The 21375-nt window shown below is 42.6% G+C and overlaps 1 protein-coding gene across 1 annotated transcript; it reads right to left on the reverse strand.

The window, feature by feature from the left end:
* Window positions 1-10899: 10899 nt before the first annotated feature.
* Window positions 10900-20711, reverse strand: asrgl1 (asparaginase and isoaspartyl peptidase 1). The gene is made up of 7 exons (XM_069689854.1): window positions 20626-20711; window positions 18990-19185; window positions 17912-18054; window positions 17453-17607; window positions 16102-16223; window positions 13072-13182; window positions 10900-12503 (listed from the first exon to the last, which is right to left on the reverse strand). The coding sequence occupies exons 2-7, from the start codon at window positions 19174-19176 to the stop codon at window positions 12289-12291; spliced, it is 933 nt and encodes a 310-aa protein (XP_069545955.1). The 5' UTR covers window positions 19177-19185; window positions 20626-20711; the 3' UTR covers window positions 10900-12288.
* Between the last annotated feature and the right edge of the window lie 664 nt (window positions 20712-21375).

Consider the following 21375-nt stretch of genomic DNA (forward strand, 5'->3'; position numbering starts at 1 on the left):
ACAGTTTCTTGTTGGTTTTTGGATTAGAGTCAGAATTCTTCTGGTTTCCACGTGTGAAACTGTGTGCTGTGAATTTCCAGTCGATAAATCTTCACGTGGTTGTTGAGTACGAGTTTGTTTTGCTTTCTCTCTTGTTGCTTAATGACTCAATATTTTGTGCTTGTAGCTCTTTGCTGAAACCACTGAGATAAGTTATCTACTCACTCCACCGATGGCATATTTCTATCAGTGGAAACTCACGGGGCGAAAATCATTGTATGACTTTTGAGGAAGTTGAACACTGGAACTGTTCAAGTCAGTAGATGAGGTGCATTTAGCTCGCGCTGATTGACATTGACTTGATTGACAATTCGAATACTTTATGGGTGGAAAAAAAAAAAGAGGTTCTCAGTCTTTCTAATCTGTAAGATTATCATTATCAGCCATGTGAATCACTGGGCAGCTGCTTCAGGCCCCCAGTCGACCCTTAGGGAGTTCAAAAGCTTAAGAATCATGTGAGGCAATATATTGTAAACTAAAATGATAAAGGCCGGTATTATTACCTAACCCCGACGTTTAGATCTGGTCTGAGGAGCTTCATTTACTTTGAGTTATTTCAGATTATATCGGGCTTCACATGGTGCCTTTTCCTGCCTCAATGGAGGCTTAACGCTTAATCCAAATCTGTACATTATCCATAATACAATAGTACAATAACACTGTTGACTGTGTTTCTTGGTTGCTTGTATATTATATGTATATTATATATATAGATATATACTGTACTGTATGTATGTATATATATATATATATGTTGACTGTGTTTATTGGTTTGTTGTATATAATATATATAGATATTTAATGTACTGTATATATACTGTATGTACTGTGCATTTTATATTTTATATTTATATTTTTTATTTTATTGCTTTTCTATTATATTATTCTATTCTATTATTATTTTATTCTATTGTTTCTATTATTGCTCCTGTATGTATGCTGCTGTGGTGAAACAATTTCCCCTCGGGGATTAATAAAGTATATACCTACCTACCTACCTACCTACCTACCTAATAAAGAATTCAAGTTTTGTTGACAGCAATGTTTCTTTCATTAACAAAAACTACTTGTTGACAACAGATTTTTCATGTAGAAAACAAAAGACTAAATAAAAACATATCAAAATTAGAACTATGACAAAATCAGTTACAATCGGTCAGTTACATTTTTTGTCGATAAATAAAACAATTTTTTTTTCATGCAGAATCTTACTAATGACCAAAAATGAAAAGCACTCATTTGAATAAAACGAATATGCATTTTTGTCAAAAGACTAAAACTAAATTAACATCGTGGATCAAAATCAGCACTTTTTTTTTTTAGAAGTTGTGATTGATGCAAGCTTCCACCAGTACTTTCTTCCAGCGACAAGGAGTCAAGTTAAATGTACAGCAGTTGGGGAATTATGACAAAATCAGCAGGAGGATATCGTCTCTATCCGTTACATCCTCTATTTAAAGAATTCCTTCAGATGCCAGCTGCATCCACCGGCAGACACACGACCAACTCCACCAGGAACCCGGTAACCTGGCCGACTCCTCACAGAAGTGTAATCGGTGACTCAGTACGCGAGTTCCTGGACTGTCGAGCTGAAAGCTCCGCTTGGCTGGTTCCAGCTCAGGTTACTGGATTTTACATTTACAGGTTTCCCCCCCGAGGCTCTGACGTCAGCTGACTTTCCACAGTTAAGCCGGAAGATACCGAAAAGCTAAAGCATTTCACACAGCGTACATATTGTGTTAAATTCTCCACACAAATTTGAGCCCTTCTCCAACACTCACCCTTTTTTCTTTTTTTTTTAATCATCACTCAGATGTATTTTCTCTTCTGTAACGTCGTAATCCAAGTAGTAACAAACGAAATTTCTAATCATCATTAGCGAGGCTTGCCAGGGGCCTCAACCTTCACCCGTGTGACTGCAGCCGGAGTTTTCCTACAACTTTCCATTCTTTATCTGATTTGGAATCCTGCCGGTCCTCCTCCTCCTCTTCACCCCCCCCTCCTCCTCATCCTCCTCCTCCTCCACCTCCTCCTCCTCCGCTCAGGTCTCTCTCTCTCTGACGAGATGACCTTGTTCATCACTCTCTGTCAGCAGTTTAACGGACCGGAGGATATTCCGATCCGGGTCCTGAATAGTAACAGAGCCGCTGGCCCGTGAAACCAGAACTCTGATTATTAACACGGTCGACTCCTGGAGGACACAAACGGCGGGTTAATGTTCCTCGACACCCTCCAGGTGCAGAGAAGGTCGCAAGGTTTGGTTGGAAAAGCTGATTATAAACCCTCTGAGCTGTGTGTCAATTCCCCTGCTGCCCCTCAGTACACTCACACATAGTACTCTGACATGTTAGTACACTCACACATAGTACTCTGACATGTTAGTACACTCACACATAGTACTCTGACATGTTAGTACACTCACACATAGTACTCTGACATGTTAGTACACTCACACATAGTACTCTGACATGTTAGTACACTCACACATAGTACTCTGACATGTTAGTACACACACATAGTACTCTGACATGTTAGTACACTCACACATAGTACTGACATGTTAGTACACTCACACATAGTACTCTGACATGTCAGTACACTCACACATAGTACTCTGACATGTTAGTACACTCACACACTTATTCAACACTTTTGGACATACTTTTATTTATTTATTTCCTTCCGGATTGTGAGAGAAGATTTACAGCCCTCTCATGTCTGAGTTATGATTAGCTTTGATAGTTTAGCTGAAGAACATTTTAAACCGTTAACCTGGGTCTGTCCAAAGTTCAGAAAACACATCCAGTGAAAACCCTTAAACCTATTATTTTACAATTCTGGGTGTAATAATTAAACAGTGAGTTGGAGGGGTTAATTAGTGAGCTTGTGAAAATGTGGCTTAACATCTAATAAAATTTGTGAAGGAGCCAAACGAGCGTTTTCCACGACTAAGACGAGGCTAAAAAACAAATCCTGCTTCCTGCTCAATAGTTTACATGGATATAACATTTCGTTGGTGAGCCCAGTCTTGTTGCTGCCTTTTATATTTCCATTTAATGAAATAATCCAATAATATCTCACTAATGCTAAATAATAGCTCATTTGAGGCCTGTAGTTTATTTGTGTTGATTATAAAGACAAAATAAAGCAGTAGGTAGGTCACTTTTGAATCTGATTACAATGAATATTGACAGATAATTTACTAGATTAATGTATAATGACCAAGTACTGAGGAATGATATAAAAAAAAAAAACAACTTCATTGTTTTGGTGTGTTTTCATCAAATTATGGTCTGTTTTTCTTTTCTTTCAGCCTAGCTCCACATTAGCTCGGCCGAAATTTCGCTCAACCTCTTAGAATAATTCCATTACAACAGAATTGTGTTTGCCTTTCCTCCCCTTGTTTCCACTCCGGTCATAAATTCGACTCCAGATCGCCTGCCCTTATAATGTATTGCTGGGATGGGCCGAGAATTCAGGAAGTGGCTCCTGCCGTCTCCATGGCAACCCTGAGGTCAGCCCCGCCGGGCCGGAGACCCCTCCTCAAACACAAAAGAGCTCAGAGGCCTGGATCAACACAAACAACCCGCTTACACACACACACACACACACACACACACACACGCACACACACACACACACACACACACACACACACACACACACGCACATGCACACGCACACACGCAGGCGAGCTCACAGCGATATAAACTGCATTCAGTTTCCACTTCCTGCGTAATCTCTGGCAACGACAGATTCTCCGTACACGACATGAACACGACTGGCGAAGATGCTGCGTTGGACGACAGCCACGTCTCGTTATTCAGCTCCCCGGTTAACAAACTGATCCCACGATCATCCCGACGCTCCCAGCAGACGATTGGCTCTGCTGCCGCACGCTCACACTTCACACCAGTTTTGCACAGAAATCCTGAATTGACATCTTATGAAAAGTGAGGCCATAAAAACGCGTTTATTTGCCCAACTGACAAATAGATTTTAAATACACCGAAAAACTTTGAGACTTTGGATGAGTGTGCAGGTGGATTAGACCCCCACAGAAAGTCTTATCAACGCCCAGACTCTCACCACCGACTGCAGCAACAAAACATCGGGTGTCGTTTTGTTACTTTGCCTAAAGGACTTCAGCCCTGCACCGTTGGAATAATGCTTCCTCAGCACTTCCTCAGTCGTCCACACACTCGTTCCTGCCTGGGAACCGAACCAACCGTCATCCCGAGGGAGGCGAGAGAAGGGTGAACAGGCCCGGCTGAGAGCTTCACTTCCATACCGTACCGAAAACCATTACAGATTACTTTTACGAGTTGACTAGTGACGACACGGTTGAACCACGACCTCCGGTTGGTGATCGTCACAAAGCAAACATCCACTAATACTCGATATGATCCCCCTCCATATATTATCCTTTGAAGGCCTGTAACCTTTGAAGCACCACAATTACACAGTTTATCCTCCTCTTCATCGCTTTGTTCTACTAATCTACGGATTTCTATTAATGTACGACCTCATTTCACTACTTCACAGTATTTTTGGAGTAGCCTACTTGAACTTCAAAAAGTTCAGAGCTATATATAGACTATAGCTCATGTAAATTCATTTCTGTCTCTGTCGTCAAAGTGAAAATCCTCTGTTCTTCTAACTCGGTGTAATCTGATTACGTTTTAGCAGCAGCAGGTTCACTGTTGTTGCTATTAAGAGTGTCCTTAAAAAAAAAATTTTTTTTTTAAAAGTTACCAAAAAAAACAAACACTTTCCATCCTGTTATTAAAAAGGTCATTTAAGCTGATACACATAAGTAAAGTTCAGGACATGCAGATGTGAATTTTGGAGCGGGATGATGGTCCACACTAACGTGAAACCGTTTCTCCCTGACAGTGTGGGCACACCAGCCTCCTCTTTCGCTGTTGTGTAGTGCAACACTTGCGAGCAGCAGCCCTGGTTGTTAGAGCCCTCCGCCTGGGCCCCTCCGCCTGGGCCCTGGGCCCTGGGCCCCTCCGCCTGGGCCCTGGGCCCCTCCGCCTGGGCCCTGGGCCCCTCCGCCCGGGCCCTGGGCCCCTCCGCCTGGGCCCCTCCGCCCGGGCCCTGGGCCCCTCCCCGGGCCCTGGGCCCCTCCGCCCGGGCCCTGGGCCCCTCCGCCTGGGCCCAAACGCAGTGATTGATGCGGAAACGCGCGTTAAAGGATGTTACAACAAACTCAGTGCAAAAATTCATCGCTTAAGAGCTTTTTGTTAATCAGCAAAGTTGAGTTTTAGATATAGACAGAGTGAGGACATAATACAGTGTTAATGTGTCTTCTTGTAAATTCGGCTTATCAATATTTCACTAAATAATACATCCGCCGGTTAAATCTCTCCCGGTGTCTCACATCACTTGACCGCCGTCACTGGCTCACAGTTCGGATCCAAGTTGAGAAAAACAGAAGAACTGATTCTTTAAGTTAAATTAGTGGTGCTGTTGATGTTTTATTTATGCCAAATTTAAGTGGAGTGTTTTTTTATGGAGGGAACATTAAGATGATAGACGTAAATGTACGCAAATGAGCTCAAAGCTGTGATGTCTTAAACTAAGTTCATGTTTGAGTGGAGTTTGGTCAATCCACTCACCGTGATGTCCTCCCCGGGCAGCAGCGGCAGACAGCGGCCCGGCGTGGCTGCTCGTCTGATGTCAGGAGGACTTTCAACGGCCCCGACGGTTCCTCGCTAACTTTGACACAGTAAAAGTCAGATGAATGCGGAGAGGTCGGGTGTGCGGCGGAACACACGGTCAGTCTCCCGTCGGTGGCGCCGGTGGTCCGCTCACTTGTCCGCAGTGACCGCAGCGCAGCCGGGATGAACTCGGTGATCACGAACACTTCGAGAAGTTCAGAAAGCAGAAGATCAATGCTTTATATTGTTCTTTTTAATCTGCCTACTTCCCTCTGTCCCAATCCAGACTGTCAACTCTGGAGGTTTTTGTAGGAAGAAAACTAGACGGAGTCCGGCCCCCTTTTTTTATTTTTTACTGACCGGTGAAGTCGGCCGCAAGAATCCGTTTCCGGGAACGATTTTCACATTAAGAAGCAACATTATTAAACATGCGTGCAGCATTTTATGAGCGTACATACTTGAATATGTTTATTAAAATATGAAGTTGTATTTATACTACTATTTCATTTTGAGCACAACATGCATGGCGTATTTTGTTTTACAGTAAAACGAATGCTTTTGTTGCGAAAGCAACGACATTGCTTCCGGTATTACCTTGTCTAATATGTTTCACTTGGTGCATGCTGGGACGGCAGGACCAAATCTCACCTTGCAGTGTCAGAGGCTGGCACACAGACACACACACACACACAGACACACACACACACAGACACACACATATACAATACTAATAAGACTGCTCAAATTTGAAAGCTAATTGACCATAATGACCGGCTACTGTTAATTTGCTGCTGATATAGTCTACCTCATGGTCCTGGGGATATTTAATTGCCCTACAATTGTAATTTAATTGCCTAAATATAAAAATAAAATTTGGGTAGGACGAGTGACATTCAGGAACATTTAGAAAGACCTAAACTTTTCACTTTGCAGAGGCTGCATTGACCTCCACACCGCTGAGTGTTGGGAGGTCAACTGTATGCTGATGTCCTTTTCATTCCGCGTGGATCAGCTCAGACTGTTTCAATAGTACGTCTCCTTTTATGTGCATAGGTTTGCAGCTTGTAGTGTTAGTTATGTAAAGGGGCACTCAGTCTCACTCTCATGGGCGTCGTAATTGACTACATTTAACCCCTGAAACATAATCACAACCAGCCCTGATCAAACTATGCTTCTAGAACCAAAACACTAATGTTGTTCCTGAAAAGCTGGAAGACGTGTTAAACTTCGTGGCCTCAGTTAAATGTTAGATAAACACCAAAAAGGCCTGTAAGTGCCGGTGTTGAGGCCACGGCCTTAAAGAAGAAGACACAGTTACAAAGCGAGGTTTAACCAAAAGTAGAAATCTTTTAATATGATTGGTTTTAGATAACCAATTACAAACTTTAAAACACTTGATTTTAAAGCAAGTATACTGGAGGCACCATGAACTGAAGGCTCTCCAACCCAGAGAGAGGCCGCCGAAACACGCCGTTGACTCTTTGTCTTTGTTTGTGTCAGACAGTAAACACTGAGTTAAATTAGTGTATAATTACACATATATCATAAAAAATATCTAATTCTATTTGCAGAATTTTTACATCCTGTGCAGAAAATGTAACATGTATGGAAAACATAACAAGAATTAATAAAATTAGATAACAAAAAAAAAACGTCAGGGTTTCTTGTCTGTTTTTGGTTGCTATGGTAATCCTGTCACGGGCGGGAGGGGGGGTGCAGCCCAGTATCACACCAAAGCATGTAATACACCTGTCACTCCACTAGAGGGACTGTCACATTTGACTGCCTCAGTGTGAAAAATACTCTCAAGTACCAGGGTCGAGAAGGAGGTCATGTGATGAAGGTCGTGCCATGGAGGTCATTTGACGTACATGGATGAATTCAGATCTGTGAAACAGCACTGTGGATTTCTCTCAGAATCTTTTCCTCAACCTCACCACGTGTTTGTTTTAGGTTTTTTTCCAACGCTTAGGTGAGACAAAACGTGACACTGGCACAGAGTGCTGCAGTGGACTGACGGGCGTATTACATGTTTTGGCGTGCTGCTGGATTGGGTGTTGTGTGGCACCAGGAGAGTTTGAGTCTGATTGTAGTATTTGTTTCATCCCATAACTTCTGCACTGCTTGCAAACACAATAACAATGCCCAATGCCTTTGGGCTCTGATTCCTGGATCTTCTCTCATTGTGCCAGAGGTGTCTTTTGGCTTTCTACGCAAGTCTGCTCATAAAAGACCGTTGTTTTATCCTCAAAACAGAAATTTATTACTCTGAGAAAAAAGAACGTAAACACAGAGTTATTACATTTAGTTTTAAATTGCACCATCAATAGTAGTTTTAAACACTACTGCAATGTTTTTTGGTTGTTCTTTTTTTTTTTTTTTTTTGCTTGAGGAAATTTACTTAGAGACCGTCTACCACTGTCCTAAATTAGATTTTCCTTAAAAAATATGGAGACATAGCTGTTTTTTTTGTTGTTGTTTTTTTCAGATTAGACCACTCAACTAGATCTAAAAGCTCTGTGGTATTTACACCGATGTGAAGATAACCTTGTGTGGAGGGGACGGCAGGAGGTTGAACACACTTTTCACCAAACAACTGCAAAAGATATCCCGAAGTGTCCCAGAATAAATCTAGCAAACATGGTAAACTAATAAAAGTAAACAGAGGCCACGTTGACCCATGTGAGTCTTGCCATGGCCCACTTTGAGCCTTCAGGGCTGGAAAGCCTTTGTCTGAGCGCTGTGTGCTGTCTGGGTAACCCTCGGATCCTCACCCCGAACTGGCCCCCTCGAAGAAGGGAGGGCCGACCCAAATATTCTCACTTCACAAACACGTCCTCGCTCTGAAGAGTTACCTCTGAGTGTAGTCATCATGCACAAGAACACACAAGTACTCCCACCGCTCTCGCCCTCTAGTGACAGGACACATTTTGACTGTTTGCTTTTTTCCACCGCCCTCATTGCTGCTTTGTTTAGGGTGCAAACTGGAGCAGAAGCTGACTCCTATCAGGATCTGAAGGCAGATAAAATATCTCATGTTTGGAGAACAAGTGTTTATACTCAAAGCACATACGGATGTGGGAAACAGGTAAGAGAGTTGACACTCAAAGCAGTGTTGGGATGTGTGTCCTGTAATGTGAAGTGGAGCTTCTGAAGTTAAACCAGCTTCAGATGCAGACCAGGAGCAAGTTGCAGGCTACAAGTTCATTTTCTTGAAGATGGTGATGGGGGATGATGGAGCTGCGAATGAGGGTGGAGACACGGCAAGCTTTTTTGGACGGCTGGTGAGGCCTGAGCCACAGAGCAGAGAGAAGGAAAACACGAGGGCGGTGAGGGGAGCCAGGGCTGAAAGGTGAGGAGCCGGAGGTTGGAGTCAGACAGACACGAGCATGCTGCAGCTAAAGCTCGAGGACACACTTCAGTGCACTTCAACACACAGATTTCATGGACAAACGAGGCGGGGAACACAAAATAGACAAGGATAAAGGTATTTATTAGTATTAGTCATCATGATTTGATCAGCAGGGGTACAGCACACAAAGATCATGAGTATAGTTTTTTTTTCCTCTCTCCAGACGGCAGATTAAAATCATCGAACTGTGAAGAGAAGATGGTCCACAAGCACAACAGTGTCTCTGCACAGTATTCATGTGGAAAACCATGGGAGTTAAGAGAGGTCAGGTTTGCATGGCTAAGCAGATGTGTGTTTCCTATACATCAAAATGCAAACATGGCAGAGGAGAGCAGAGCGAGGAGGCGAGGCTCAGATTTCACAGCAGAGTCAGCGAGAAGGCTTTCTATGGAGGGGTTTGACCGCCACTGCGGCTGCGTGACGCTCTGTGTGCTGGGCTTCTCTCTGAGAAGCAGACAGGGCCGACTGCAACATTGTGAAACAAGCAGCCCTTCGGGAAATTGTCACTTCCCCACCAAGACCTGTCAAAAAAAACAGCAACTGTAAGATGGGCCATTTTCAAGGCTGCTAAATGTGACTAAAGATGCATTCATACCAGAAGTTCCAGGAACGTTCATCTCCCAAGAACTAATATCCACAAACTTCCACAGGGGTAAAAGCTCCTGTAGGACAGTGATTGGCAAGCTTTGGAAAGACTCTGAAAATTAGCCCACAACTCTCAAAATTCAACAACCTGGACTGTGTTGTTGTTCCATCGGTCCAAAACAATCTTTTGGGCTCGTGCGTCCTGACGTTTGAGGTTGTAGGTTTTTAACAATGCTGCGAGTGTGTTGACCAGTAAACGCGGTTCAGTGCCCCAGACCTCCCTCCGAATGTCCTCGAACCTTCAGAAAGCACCACTCCCCCCCCCGAGCGGGGGACTTATCGTGGGCTCAAAGTAGTTCCTTGGAATCGTCTCGACTCGTTGGGAAAAATTCCTGCTTTGGAAATGCAGCTATAATCAGAGAGATCTGACATTTCTCATGGATGCAGATGATTCATTTGCAAATCTGCATGTGACTGAGTGTGTGCCTGTTGCGTGTCCGCCATGTGGAAGAGGATGAGTCTGACCAGTGGAACCTTCACGATGGCTGTACGGTGCATGACGCTGCTCCCACCTCGTCAGCAGAAGCTCCACACTGAGGACATCACATCGATTTACATCTATTTCAGGGAGACGTACTCCGATCACAACTTTAACCTCTGCTTGCTCACAGAATGTGGTGGAATTTCTACTAAAACCGCAGCCAAGACTCACAATGTGAATGTACTGAGGGATTGAAGTGCTATTTTTAAGTCAGCTACATGCAGTTATAGGACGAGAAAGCAGAATCTGACACAAGACAAACGGTGTCTTTTTTAAAGAGAAAATATGAGCAGCAACAAACGCTGCCTAGAACCCCCCCCCCCTCCCCCCCCACACACACACACAACCTCTGCCCCCTACCGATAAGCCCCAGTCTTTCTAATCTTCCTGCAGTCTCTGTGAGGTTAATGTAGTTTACTGTGTTTTTTTTGTTTTTTTTTATCCCTTGTCGACTCTCCTGACTTGACATGAAAGTTCAGCATTATTGCTGTTTTGCATTGAAATTATAATTTGATTTAATGTGCTATATACTTCGGCCTCCGTCAGGTTACACACATACGCTACTTATAGAACTGGACTCAAACACAGTAACTACCTGATTTAAAACTATGGAAATAGTGATGGTGAAATTGGATCAAAATAAATGATCAACTTATCAAAATAATAAAACTAATAAAGAAAGTGATTTGTTTAGACATTTTTACATCCACTCCGTGTCTCCAACTGAGATACTATTACAAAACAGTGACTGAGTCATATTCACATCTATCTGGATATTTTGTCATTTTTGACACAAAGGAAAAAGAAAAAGAAAAACAAAGTAGCTCCCAGTCTGAAAGTGTTTGACCTAAAAGAAGCCAGTCAGCATCTTCTATGTGTGCCAGTGTTAGTCGTTTCAGTGTTGTTTTGTATTGAGACAGCGCCATCTTGTGGCTCGACCACTCACAGCCGGCGTTTCACACACGAGTGCTCCTCTGTACACAGTTTGAGTTTGAGGATAAATGAAGCATGAACTGCATACGGTTTGGGGATTAAAGGCATTTATTGTCGTCATCAGTGTTTTCCTAACACAAAGCTGCAGCGTTATGATTAGCAGCACTTCACAAATACCGGTTCAAACTGGGAGTGTGATGTCAGCGCTTCGTCTCTACGACAATAGAGGTTCAGATCATCTTCATAAAACAACATGTTTACAAGTACTTCTTATATCAAGTTTGCTGACGTTTACAATCATTTAAAATGCCATCAGTTAAAAAATACATGAAACGCTCCTTTTATATAAAAGGCAACAAACATAAATTGATAGTGAGAATTGGAAAAACACATTTGAAGATCACAATGAAAAACATTTCCACTTTATGTTGGGGAGCAACTAACGATTATTGTCATCCATTATTTGTTTATTTGATAAAATGTCAAAAATAATTGAAAAAAATTGTCAAAACGTCTTTTTTCATTCCAGAAAATCAGCAAATACTTGTAATTTTGTTTCTTTGGAAAATGACTGAAACCATCATCAAAATCGTTGATAATTTGTCTGTTGAGCCACTCACAGATTAATGATGTTATTATTAATGAGCTGCTGTGTAAACAAATGTCAGGCAAATGAAATGTTCTATTCAATCATATCAAGAGATTAAAACAACGGACCGGGTCAAACCTGCTGTGTGGAAGTAGTTTTCAGGATGGTGTATTTATATCTACTGTGTCTACTGTAGAAGTAGTGAAGGATGTAACTACAGTTTTAAGGAAACAGACAACGTTAACTGTCTGTGAACACCAGATCAACTGGTCACTACATTGGTGGGGTTAAAGGTCACTGACCAGGAAGTGGAGAATGTTGTTAACGTTCCACACCAGAGCCCGAAGTTTGAGATTCAATCAACACCACAATGACTATCAGTCAACTTTAATCTGTATATTATTTACTTTGTATTAGTACAAATATTGTATTGTATTACTACTATTTATGTTCTTGATTTTTATCCTAACAGTACAAAATATCAAAGTAAAAAACTCTGACCCCACCGGAGGAGGGTTTTCTGTCAGTGAGGGTCGTCGATGCTCCGGGTGAAGTGTTCTCCGGCGTACAGGCCGTGGTGCAGCGTGTCCGTCTGGGCCGCGGCCCACGCCATTTGCAGGCTGGAGAAGCGAGCGGCCCAGTGGCCCTGGGGGTCCACCGTCACCACCCCGCCGAGCCCCCCCACTCTGGACTTCATGTGCGCCAGGCCTAAATCGCTGGCAGCCTCTGCTGACTGACCTGAGACCAGAAAGAGAGAGAAGAGGTGACGCTGTAACGGTCGGTCACCTCTGTTAGTCCAACGCCACCTGGACGCCTCCATCATCTCTGCATCCCTTTAACACCATCGGAAGCGTTTCACTGACGGGGGAAGAGACTAAAGACACACAGCGCCACCAGTTTTCTTCAGCTAACAGGAACAAACTCCACCCGGGTTCAGAAGGAGGTTCAGAAGGAGGTTCAGAAGGAGGTTCAGGCCAGACAGCGACAGCTTTCCAACCCGTGCTGCTGGTTTTATTAAAGAGCCAGATTAACCTCCAGATTTAACTGAGCTTGTCTATTTGTGGCAGGAGGGCTCACTTGGCTTTGTTTTTGTTGGCTGACAGTTTTTCATTGAGAGTATTTTCTGTTTGCTCGCTGGGATCCAGGAGGTGCTTTTAAAACAGACTCTCCCTGAACTCACTGAGGGAGATTTATTGTAAAATACACTAGTGAACCTTTGTTTTAGTTATCACCACTCAAAGGGCCATGTGTTTTGTTGTCTGGTGTGTGTGTGTGTGTGTGTGTGTGTGTGTGTGTGTGTGGTTACCTTGCTCCATGTGGAACAGGATGAGTCTGGCCAGTGTAACCTTCATGATGGCTTCTCCGTGGCCCGTGGTCGACACGGCCCCCGCCTGGTTGTCAGCGTACCCTCCACACCCTGAAGCACACAACACACATACAGTGCATCCGGAAAGTATTCACAGCGCTTCACTTTTTCCACATTTTGTTATATTACAGCCTTATTCCAAAATGGATTAAATTCATTTTTTCCCTCAAAATTCTACACGCAATACACCATAATGACAACGTGAAATACATTTTTTTTTTAATTTTTGCAAATCTATTAAAAATCAAAAATGAAAAAATCACATGTACATCAGTATTCACAGCCTTTGCCATGACACTCAAAATTGAGCTCAGGTGCTTCCTGTTTCCACTGATCATCCTTGAGATGTTTCTACAACTTGATTGGAGTCCACCTGGTAAATTCAGTTGATCAAACATGATTTGGAAAGACACACACCGTCTATACAAGGTCCCACAGTTCAGTGCATGTCAGAGCACAAACCAAGCCATGAAGTCCAAAGAATTGTCTGTAGACCTCCGAGACAGGATTGTATGGAGGCACAGATCTGGGGAAGGGTACAGAAAAATTTCTGCAGCATTGAAGGTCCCAATGAGCACAGTGGCCTCCATCATCCATAAATGGAAGAAGTTTGGAACCACCAGGACTCTTCCTAGAGTCGGCCGCCCGGCCAAACTGAGCGATCGGGGGAGAAGGGCCTTAGTCAGGGATGTGACCAAGAACCCGATGGTCACTCTGACAGAGCTCCAACGTTGCTCTGTGAAGAGAGGAGAACCTTCCAGAAGGACAACCATCTCTGCAGCACTCCACCAAGCAGGCCTGTATGGTAGAGTGGCCAGACGGAAGACACTCCTCAGTAAAAGGCTCATGACAGCCCACCTGGAGTTTACCAAAAGGCACCTGAAGGACTGTCAGACCATGAGAAACTAAATCCTCTGGTCTGATGAAACAAAGATTGAACTCTTTGGCCTGAATGCCAAGTGTCATGTTTGGAGGAAACCAGGCACCGCTCATCGAATGTCTTCGGGACAACTCTGTGAATGTCTTTGAGAGGCTCAGGCAGAGCCCAGACTTGAACCCGATTGAACATCTCTGGAGAGATCTGAAAATGGCTGTGCACCGACGCTCCCCATCCAACCTGATGGAGCTTCAGAGGTCCTGTAAAGAAGAACGGGAGAAACTGCCCAAGAATAGGAGCCAAGCTTATAGCATCATACTCAAAAATACTTGAGGCTGTAATTTCTGCCAAAGGTGCTTCAACAAAGTATTGAGCAAAGGCTGTGAATACTTATGTACGTGTTATATTTCCGTTCTTTATTTTTAATAGATTTGCAAAAATTTTAAACAAACTATTTTCACTTTATCATTATGGGATATTGTGTGTAGAATTTTGAGGAAAAAAATGAATTGAATCCATTTCGGAATAAAGCTGTAACAACAAAATGTGGAATAAGTGAAGCGCTGTGAATACTTTCCAGATGCACTGTAACATGACGCCGCTTTTGGTTTACACTATTAGGCACAATATCCCGCATAAGTACAGATATGCATGTTTTTTATAGGTGGGGTGGTCACACTGCGGGGGAGGGGGGAGAGGTTAATCATTACAGCCACCAGTAAAAGTTAACAGCTTGTAAACTGCCTTGACTCTGAGTGATTTAAACTTCTGCTCGCTGGTCTAATATGCAGTTTATGGCTGAGAGATTCCTCCGTTACCTTTACACCATGTGCCATGTTTGTAAGTTGTCATAGCAACCGACAACACAAGGCTTCGCTGCTTCCGCAGTCATCAGTGGTTTTATTTCCATCAGAATGAGGCCGGTATGAGGAAGGGAGCACTGGCTGATGTTATTTGATGCCTTTCCAAATTTTCTTCCAAATGTTTTACACCGTGACCACATACAGTATATTCATACACACGTGGTAGTTTTCTGAAACTTAAAAGTCTTTTCACAGAATTTGGTGCTTTCATAAAAAAAGGCAACCATGAAACCTCTCTGCTACAAAATGTAAAATGAAGTAAAATGTTGTGACTCATAGACATATTTTAATCTGTTTTATGTGTTATTTTCATACATAGATGCAATTATGTATCTATTTCACTGGATGGGAGAGTATCCATGCTAATGCTAATATTCTCTTGAAATACAGTATAGTACAGATGATACAAAAAACTAAAAACACTGACACTGTATTTTTATCTTGTCCAAATACTTTTGTTAGCATCCAATGATGCCATAATTATAGGAGAACTAGATTTCATATAAATAAAAATCACGAAAAAACAATATATTAGTATAGAGATTCCAGTTTGTAAAAGCAGCCGATGACAAGTTAAATGCTTTCAAACGTTTGTTTCACATTGAATTCAAGTTTCCAACTTTTCACTGCCCAGTTTTTGCTGACTCTGCGGTGTTTCAGAGAGCGAGGTTGTAGTCGGCCCTCTGAGTCACACCGGTCTGAACACTCATTTACTGATAGTGACGGATTAGACGGGCCACATCCATTTGTTGCTGTTTACCAAACAGGAGTAGGATTTAGCCACTGTGCATCCTTATTTTCTCAGATTACAAATTTGCCTTCTGGCACATTACTCGTGCAGCATTAGGTGATTCATATCCGTCTGTCAGTGCCGTCTACCTCTGACATGAAGCCGGGTGTTCTACTTGTCGTTAACTGAGCGTCTTTTTGACAAGATTCTTTTTCTCTCCTCAAAGTACAAAAGATCCAACACACGCTCACACAATGAGCAGTTTTGTTGTTTGAAATCACAGAGCTCAGTCAAATATTAACTGTACATGCTCGTTCACTAACCAAACACATATCAAACTGCTGCTGGTCAAAGGTCAACACACTGGTGAAGACAGGGAATAATCAGTATTATTCCAGAACCTCCCAACTGACTTGTTGTTTTTTTTCTTTTTGTCATTTGACCAAACAAATACTTTTATAAAATGTGTGTAATTCCAGACTGCTGGTGTGAGGTCTGACCTATGAAGGGGGTGTCGCCCACTCGACCTTCCATCTTGTTCAATATTCCACCAGTGGAGGTGGCGCAGGCTACGTTGCCTTCGCTGTCGACGGCCACCGCCCCGACCGTGCCCATCTTCCCCCTGCAGAAAGGAAACAGAACAGTAGAATGATGTCTGGACGGCATAATATTATTCTAATGAGCAATAAAAGACCAGTTTTATACGAGTATGTGGTCGCAGCCCGCAGCCTGTAAAAGTCACTGCGAGAGGTTTGCAGCTGTGGCCGGCTGAGACTCACAGCAGTGACGGTGAATTCCAACCATGACCCAGACTCAAAACATCAGTAGAATGTTTTCAATGTTCTCCTGCTGCGCGATCCACGTCACCGCTGTGGATTTGTGTGCTCAGCATAAACTCACCACAAAACATTTGGGCACTGAGATACACAAAGATCTGAATGAATGAACCCAATAGCAAAAAAGATGAAAGTATTTGCTAACACAGCAGGCGTCTGTAAAGAAGAGGAAGATAAGTTGCAGATGTGTATGTGCGGCGAGCACAGACCAGGTAGAATGAACGAACATTACTTCAGTCATGAAGCGTCCTGATTGGACGAGACAGACTGAGGTCATGAACGTTTGGACAGAGAGCGGACAACGTTCGACTCGCTGCTCGCTCGAACTACCAGGAAGCTCCGTGAACTTTAATTTTCCAAAGAACTAATGTCCAGCAGGTCTCCCAGAGGTAAAGCTTCCTCCAGCACACTGTGATCATTTCTACAGCAGGACCAAAGCCCCGGGAAGGTTAACCCAATTAGTCCGCTCACGGTCAGTGCTTTCAAATGAATGTTGTCCTCTGCAAAAACCATCACAGTCTGCACTTTGTTGTCAGTACACTCTTTGTGAATTCTCTCGCGCTTCTCCATCCCGGTTATAGTCGGCCACAAACTACAAGACAGGTTGCATTTGCAGGGTTTTAAAAATCCCTCGTGTATAACAGTAGCCGTGGGAAATGCTTGTCCAGTCAGTGAAAGACCTTCTAGACCACAGGGCCTCTAGTGGAAACACAGAGCTCTGCAGAAAGTTCCCGGTCCCAGAGTAAAGTTTCTGTGGTGTAAACACACCTGGTGTCCCAAAAGGTCCCGTTGTCTCCTTAAAATGACAGCGGATTGTCTGAGGATGTCTCCTTGGTAAATACAGTTCCTGCGCACTCACATCTCTTCACGTGAGCAACATCAGGAGCAGCCAGGGACTTTTTAATGAACAGTATTGATAAAGTGAAGAGAAGTGCATCATGCAGCAGGAGACGCAGATTCCTTTCTAACGCAACAGAACAAACGCTAATAAGTTTAAAACCGTCTTGCGTCTCACATTTGGCACTCCACAGGGTTGGCGTCGGGCACCAGGTTCTTTCTCCAGCGCATGCGGGCGTACTCGGTGATGAGGGACTCCTGGGGGACCTCGGGGACGCCCACGGAGCGGGCGAACAGACCGGCGCCCTCTGCTGTCAGACACGCGTGACTGGTCTGAAGGAAAAAGATCAAAGTTCACACGTGTAAAACACATCTGGAATCCAGGTCAGAAATCCAAACTCCACGGCAGCCATGCTGGTACTTCCTTCACACGCCGAATTCTGTTGGTTTAAATCATTTACATTTACAAAAAACGGTATGTGCATGCACTTAATGCATTAAGATGCGCTCTGCATTAAAGTCTATGAGAATCCATACCGTTTTTTTTGCGGTCAGCGCTGGAGTGTGATGCAGGGTCGGGCGTTGTTTTATGACTCATCACCCTTTTTAAGTCTGTGCAACCACACAGCATACGTACCTTGTCCATCACCAGCCTCGCGAGCTGGACAGGGTTGGCTATGTTGCGTACAGCAGACACTGCACCGCTCCCCAGGGTTCTCCCCTCCATCACGATGGCATCCATCTCCACGTCTCCTTTCACGTTCAGCACTGACCCACAACCTGAAATAGGATTTGAGAAATGATTTGACAGACTTGTGTCAACGGACAACGAGAATATTTTTTTGTACAGAGGTGACATTTAGCAACTTAACAGTATCGAAAATGAAAAAAGATTTATTTCTAGTTTTATATTATTCTATTCAGTTCCCAACCAGTCCTCCAGGCTGTTTTCAATGTAAAGTAGCCAGATTCTGCTTAACCACACGAATATTATTGGTTTGTTCAGACTTAAAAAAATGAAAGGGAACTGACTCAGTGGCTTTAGCAGTAGCAACTATTTTATTATCTACCTTTAAGTTCTTTAAGACTTTTTTTTTTTTTTTTAAACAGTTGCACAAACTGTGGCCTTCATGAACAGAGAGATCAAGACATGGACGAACTCACTCCTCCAAACTTTGAAAAAAAAAGAGAAATTCAAATATTGAATTTGAATTGAATTTACATTTTTGCACATTTAGAACAAAAACAAAGAAGAAGTTTAGCCGTGATTAGTTCTTTAGGTGCAGTTAAAACTTATTCGCACTTCTGCCTGGCTGATGACTGCTAGACTGAAACTACAACCACAGAAGTCGCTTTTAGACAAAAAGTTATTAAAGGGGTCTGAAGTTAAATCGAGCAGGAAAGTTCTTGTGTACAGGTCCGGTTTTCAACGATGGTGTCAGTAAGTTTATATTTTATGGACCATTTATACTGATTCCATATTTTAATGGTTGCGTGGGCTGCGCGTCCTCCCGTGAGGGCCCCTCGCCGCAGTTTGGGAAACACTGAATTTGTGCTGGAGACAATGACATGCAACAATATCAAGACTGGTAGATGTGCGGGCTACATGTCCATTATTGGAAGACCAATAATGGACATGTAGCCCGCACATCTGCCAGTACACAAAAAGAGACATTCTACTGCACATGCTTAAATACCGTGTTATTGTACTTCACCTGCGTTGAAGGAGGGATTGTTCTCCAGCTGGGTCACAGCCTCCACCACCGCGTCCATGCTGCTGCCTCCCCCCCGCAGGACTGCATATCCCGCCTGCGCCGCTGAACACACCCCCGAGGTGGACGTCTCTGACCGCTCCTTTGGGATGTGCCCCGCCCCTCCGTGGACCACCACCACCGGCAACATGTCAATCACCTGAGAAGACATTTCATATCTTCTAGTGCAGAAAAACAGGTGGTCTGTAAATATATACTAATCAGGCTTTTTGTTTGTGTGTCATTGCTTGGGACTCCGAGATGAAGCTTTTTTTTTTTCTGTCACATGCCTGGTGACTGTGTTCAACAGTCATTAGAGACAAAAGATAAAGAAAACAAATGTCTTCACATGTCTCTAACTGAATCCTGCACAAAACTATTGAGTCTTTCATATTAACTTATTATCACATATTATTCAGTAAATCCATGATTTTGCTGACCAGGGGACCTTCGTTGCATTTCATAGTAGAGGCTGTCTGTCTGAGTATTGACATGGGTGCCTATCACAGATGCATATCGGCCAACATGTATATTACAGAACATAATGCAAAGAACAATGCTTGGGATGAATCACAAATTATTCTATTTATGTTTGTTTGGTAGTCATTTAGAACCATTAAATTCCCGGTGAAGTTGACCATTTACAGTGTTTACGGTGCACTGATGTCAGTGTGGACAATAAACTGAAAAATATACTTCCTCCATTAGGCCAACATCTTTGTCACAAGTCTTTGATAATTAAATTTGAGGGATCATAACAAAAACATGTGTGTTTATATAGTGTGTATAGTCTATATAAGGAATATTGGTATCAGAAAAAGAATTTACTCCCATTTTTTCCTCTGCTTTTTTGATCATCTCGCTACACATTCAACTCAAGTGGCAAAAAAGACAATAATAACAATTTAAAAAAAGAAATACTAAAATATCAGCAGAATATCAGCCATAACAAACACAAACTTCTCATTCAGTGATAAACAAAGTGTTCTGATTTAACAGAAATTTCATGCTGAATAAAAAATAAAAGTTCCAAGTTCATTCGGAATTGACGCAAATGCTGATGATATATTCTATATGATATATTCTATATGATATATTCTATATGATATATTTTGCTGTACAATAACAGGAACTTGGGGCCGGCTCTCGCGCGCCGCCGGTGGTGAAGTGAAGAGAGCCTGCAATGGCTGCGCGAGCGTCTTTATAACAAGTGGCTGCACGTGCAGGGTTTATTTGAGAATACATCAATACTGGCGAGTTGTGAATGTCCAGATTGAACCAGCCGTTAAAACGTGAGAAAACGGTCAATTCACGTTGTGACAAGGCTGATATAAGCGACAGTGGTGTCGCCATGTACCCGCGGTCGGTTACTGTAATTCAATCAACTGTCACTCGACTTGTAATTTAAAACTCAACGACGTGCTCTCTTGTTCGCTTCCTGAAAACGCCCAGGGCCCCTGAACTTCCCGAGGACTGACCGCAGCTTAACGACCACCGACGTTCAGGAGCTTTTATAGCTTTCAAGATATTCAGAGCGAGATTAAAAAGGCAAAACGGAAGTACGCGTACACCGACAGACACCGACAGACACCGACCATACCGTGTCAACAAAACAGACGAGGTGTTTCTAGCTGACCAAAATATCCACAGACATTTCAAACACTAGCCGCAAAACTCGGAATATGCAATAAGGACTTCCGGGATATGACGACAGCACCTTCAAAATAAAATATGAATCCCGACAAAAAAACGCAAGGTTGTACACTAGCTGTTAAAAATAGCTTTATAAAGGAAATATATTTTGTACAAGCAAGACTATTCACATTTTTAATATTTGTATTTTCTCTTTGTAGCCTCTTTTTGTAGCTTTTACTAAAGAATGTCAGTTATGTAATATAATAAGATTTTAAATATTGTTTATTCACACACCATTATTCTTTACAAAAAAACATTGTCTAATTGTAAAATATAGGTTAAGCTTTTATGATGACATCAAATTTGGTTTCGGTTACATAATACAAGCCATACTGAACCAGTACAAATTACCCAAATGTGAATTTTAAACTGCAAATGCCAGTTGACTCATGAAGCAAATTTTCAGTGTACACAATGCTCAAAACTGTCAAAATGACTCAAAATCTTTATGTTTACTTGACACATACACACATCCAATGTTAACTTGACGTATATATACTGTATATTTTTTTATATTAAGTCAAAACATGTAAATTCTTAAGTTAATATATCAATGAAGTTGATATTGTCTAATTTATTCAAGTTAAATTAACATTACACATTATGCACTTTACAGATATTTTATTAGCTGATTAAACACATTTTTTTAAAATTG

The sequence above is a fragment of the Brachyistius frenatus genome, unplaced genomic scaffold (assembly GCF_029030835.1).
Source record: "Brachyistius frenatus isolate BFR_SWC_R1_liver_20210118 unplaced genomic scaffold, ASM2903083v1 Contig_8, whole genome shotgun sequence".
Classification (NCBI taxonomy): Eukaryota; Metazoa; Chordata; class Actinopteri; family Embiotocidae; genus Brachyistius; species Brachyistius frenatus.

Excerpts from the sequence above, each read along its gene's own strand:
- asrgl1 (XM_069689854.1), bottom strand. The coding sequence starts at position 19,176 with ATGTTGCCGGTGGTGGTGGTCCACGGAGGGGCGGGGCACATCCCAAAG. Across the intron at positions 18,055-18,989 it reads CAATCCCTCCTTCAACGCAG|GTTGTGGGTCAGTGCTGAAC; the intron begins GTGAAGTACAAT and ends ATCCTATTTCAG. Across the intron at positions 17,608-17,911 it reads CGAGGCTGGTGATGGACAAG|ACCAGTCACGCGTGTCTGAC; the intron begins GTACGTATGCTG and ends TTTTTCCTTCAG.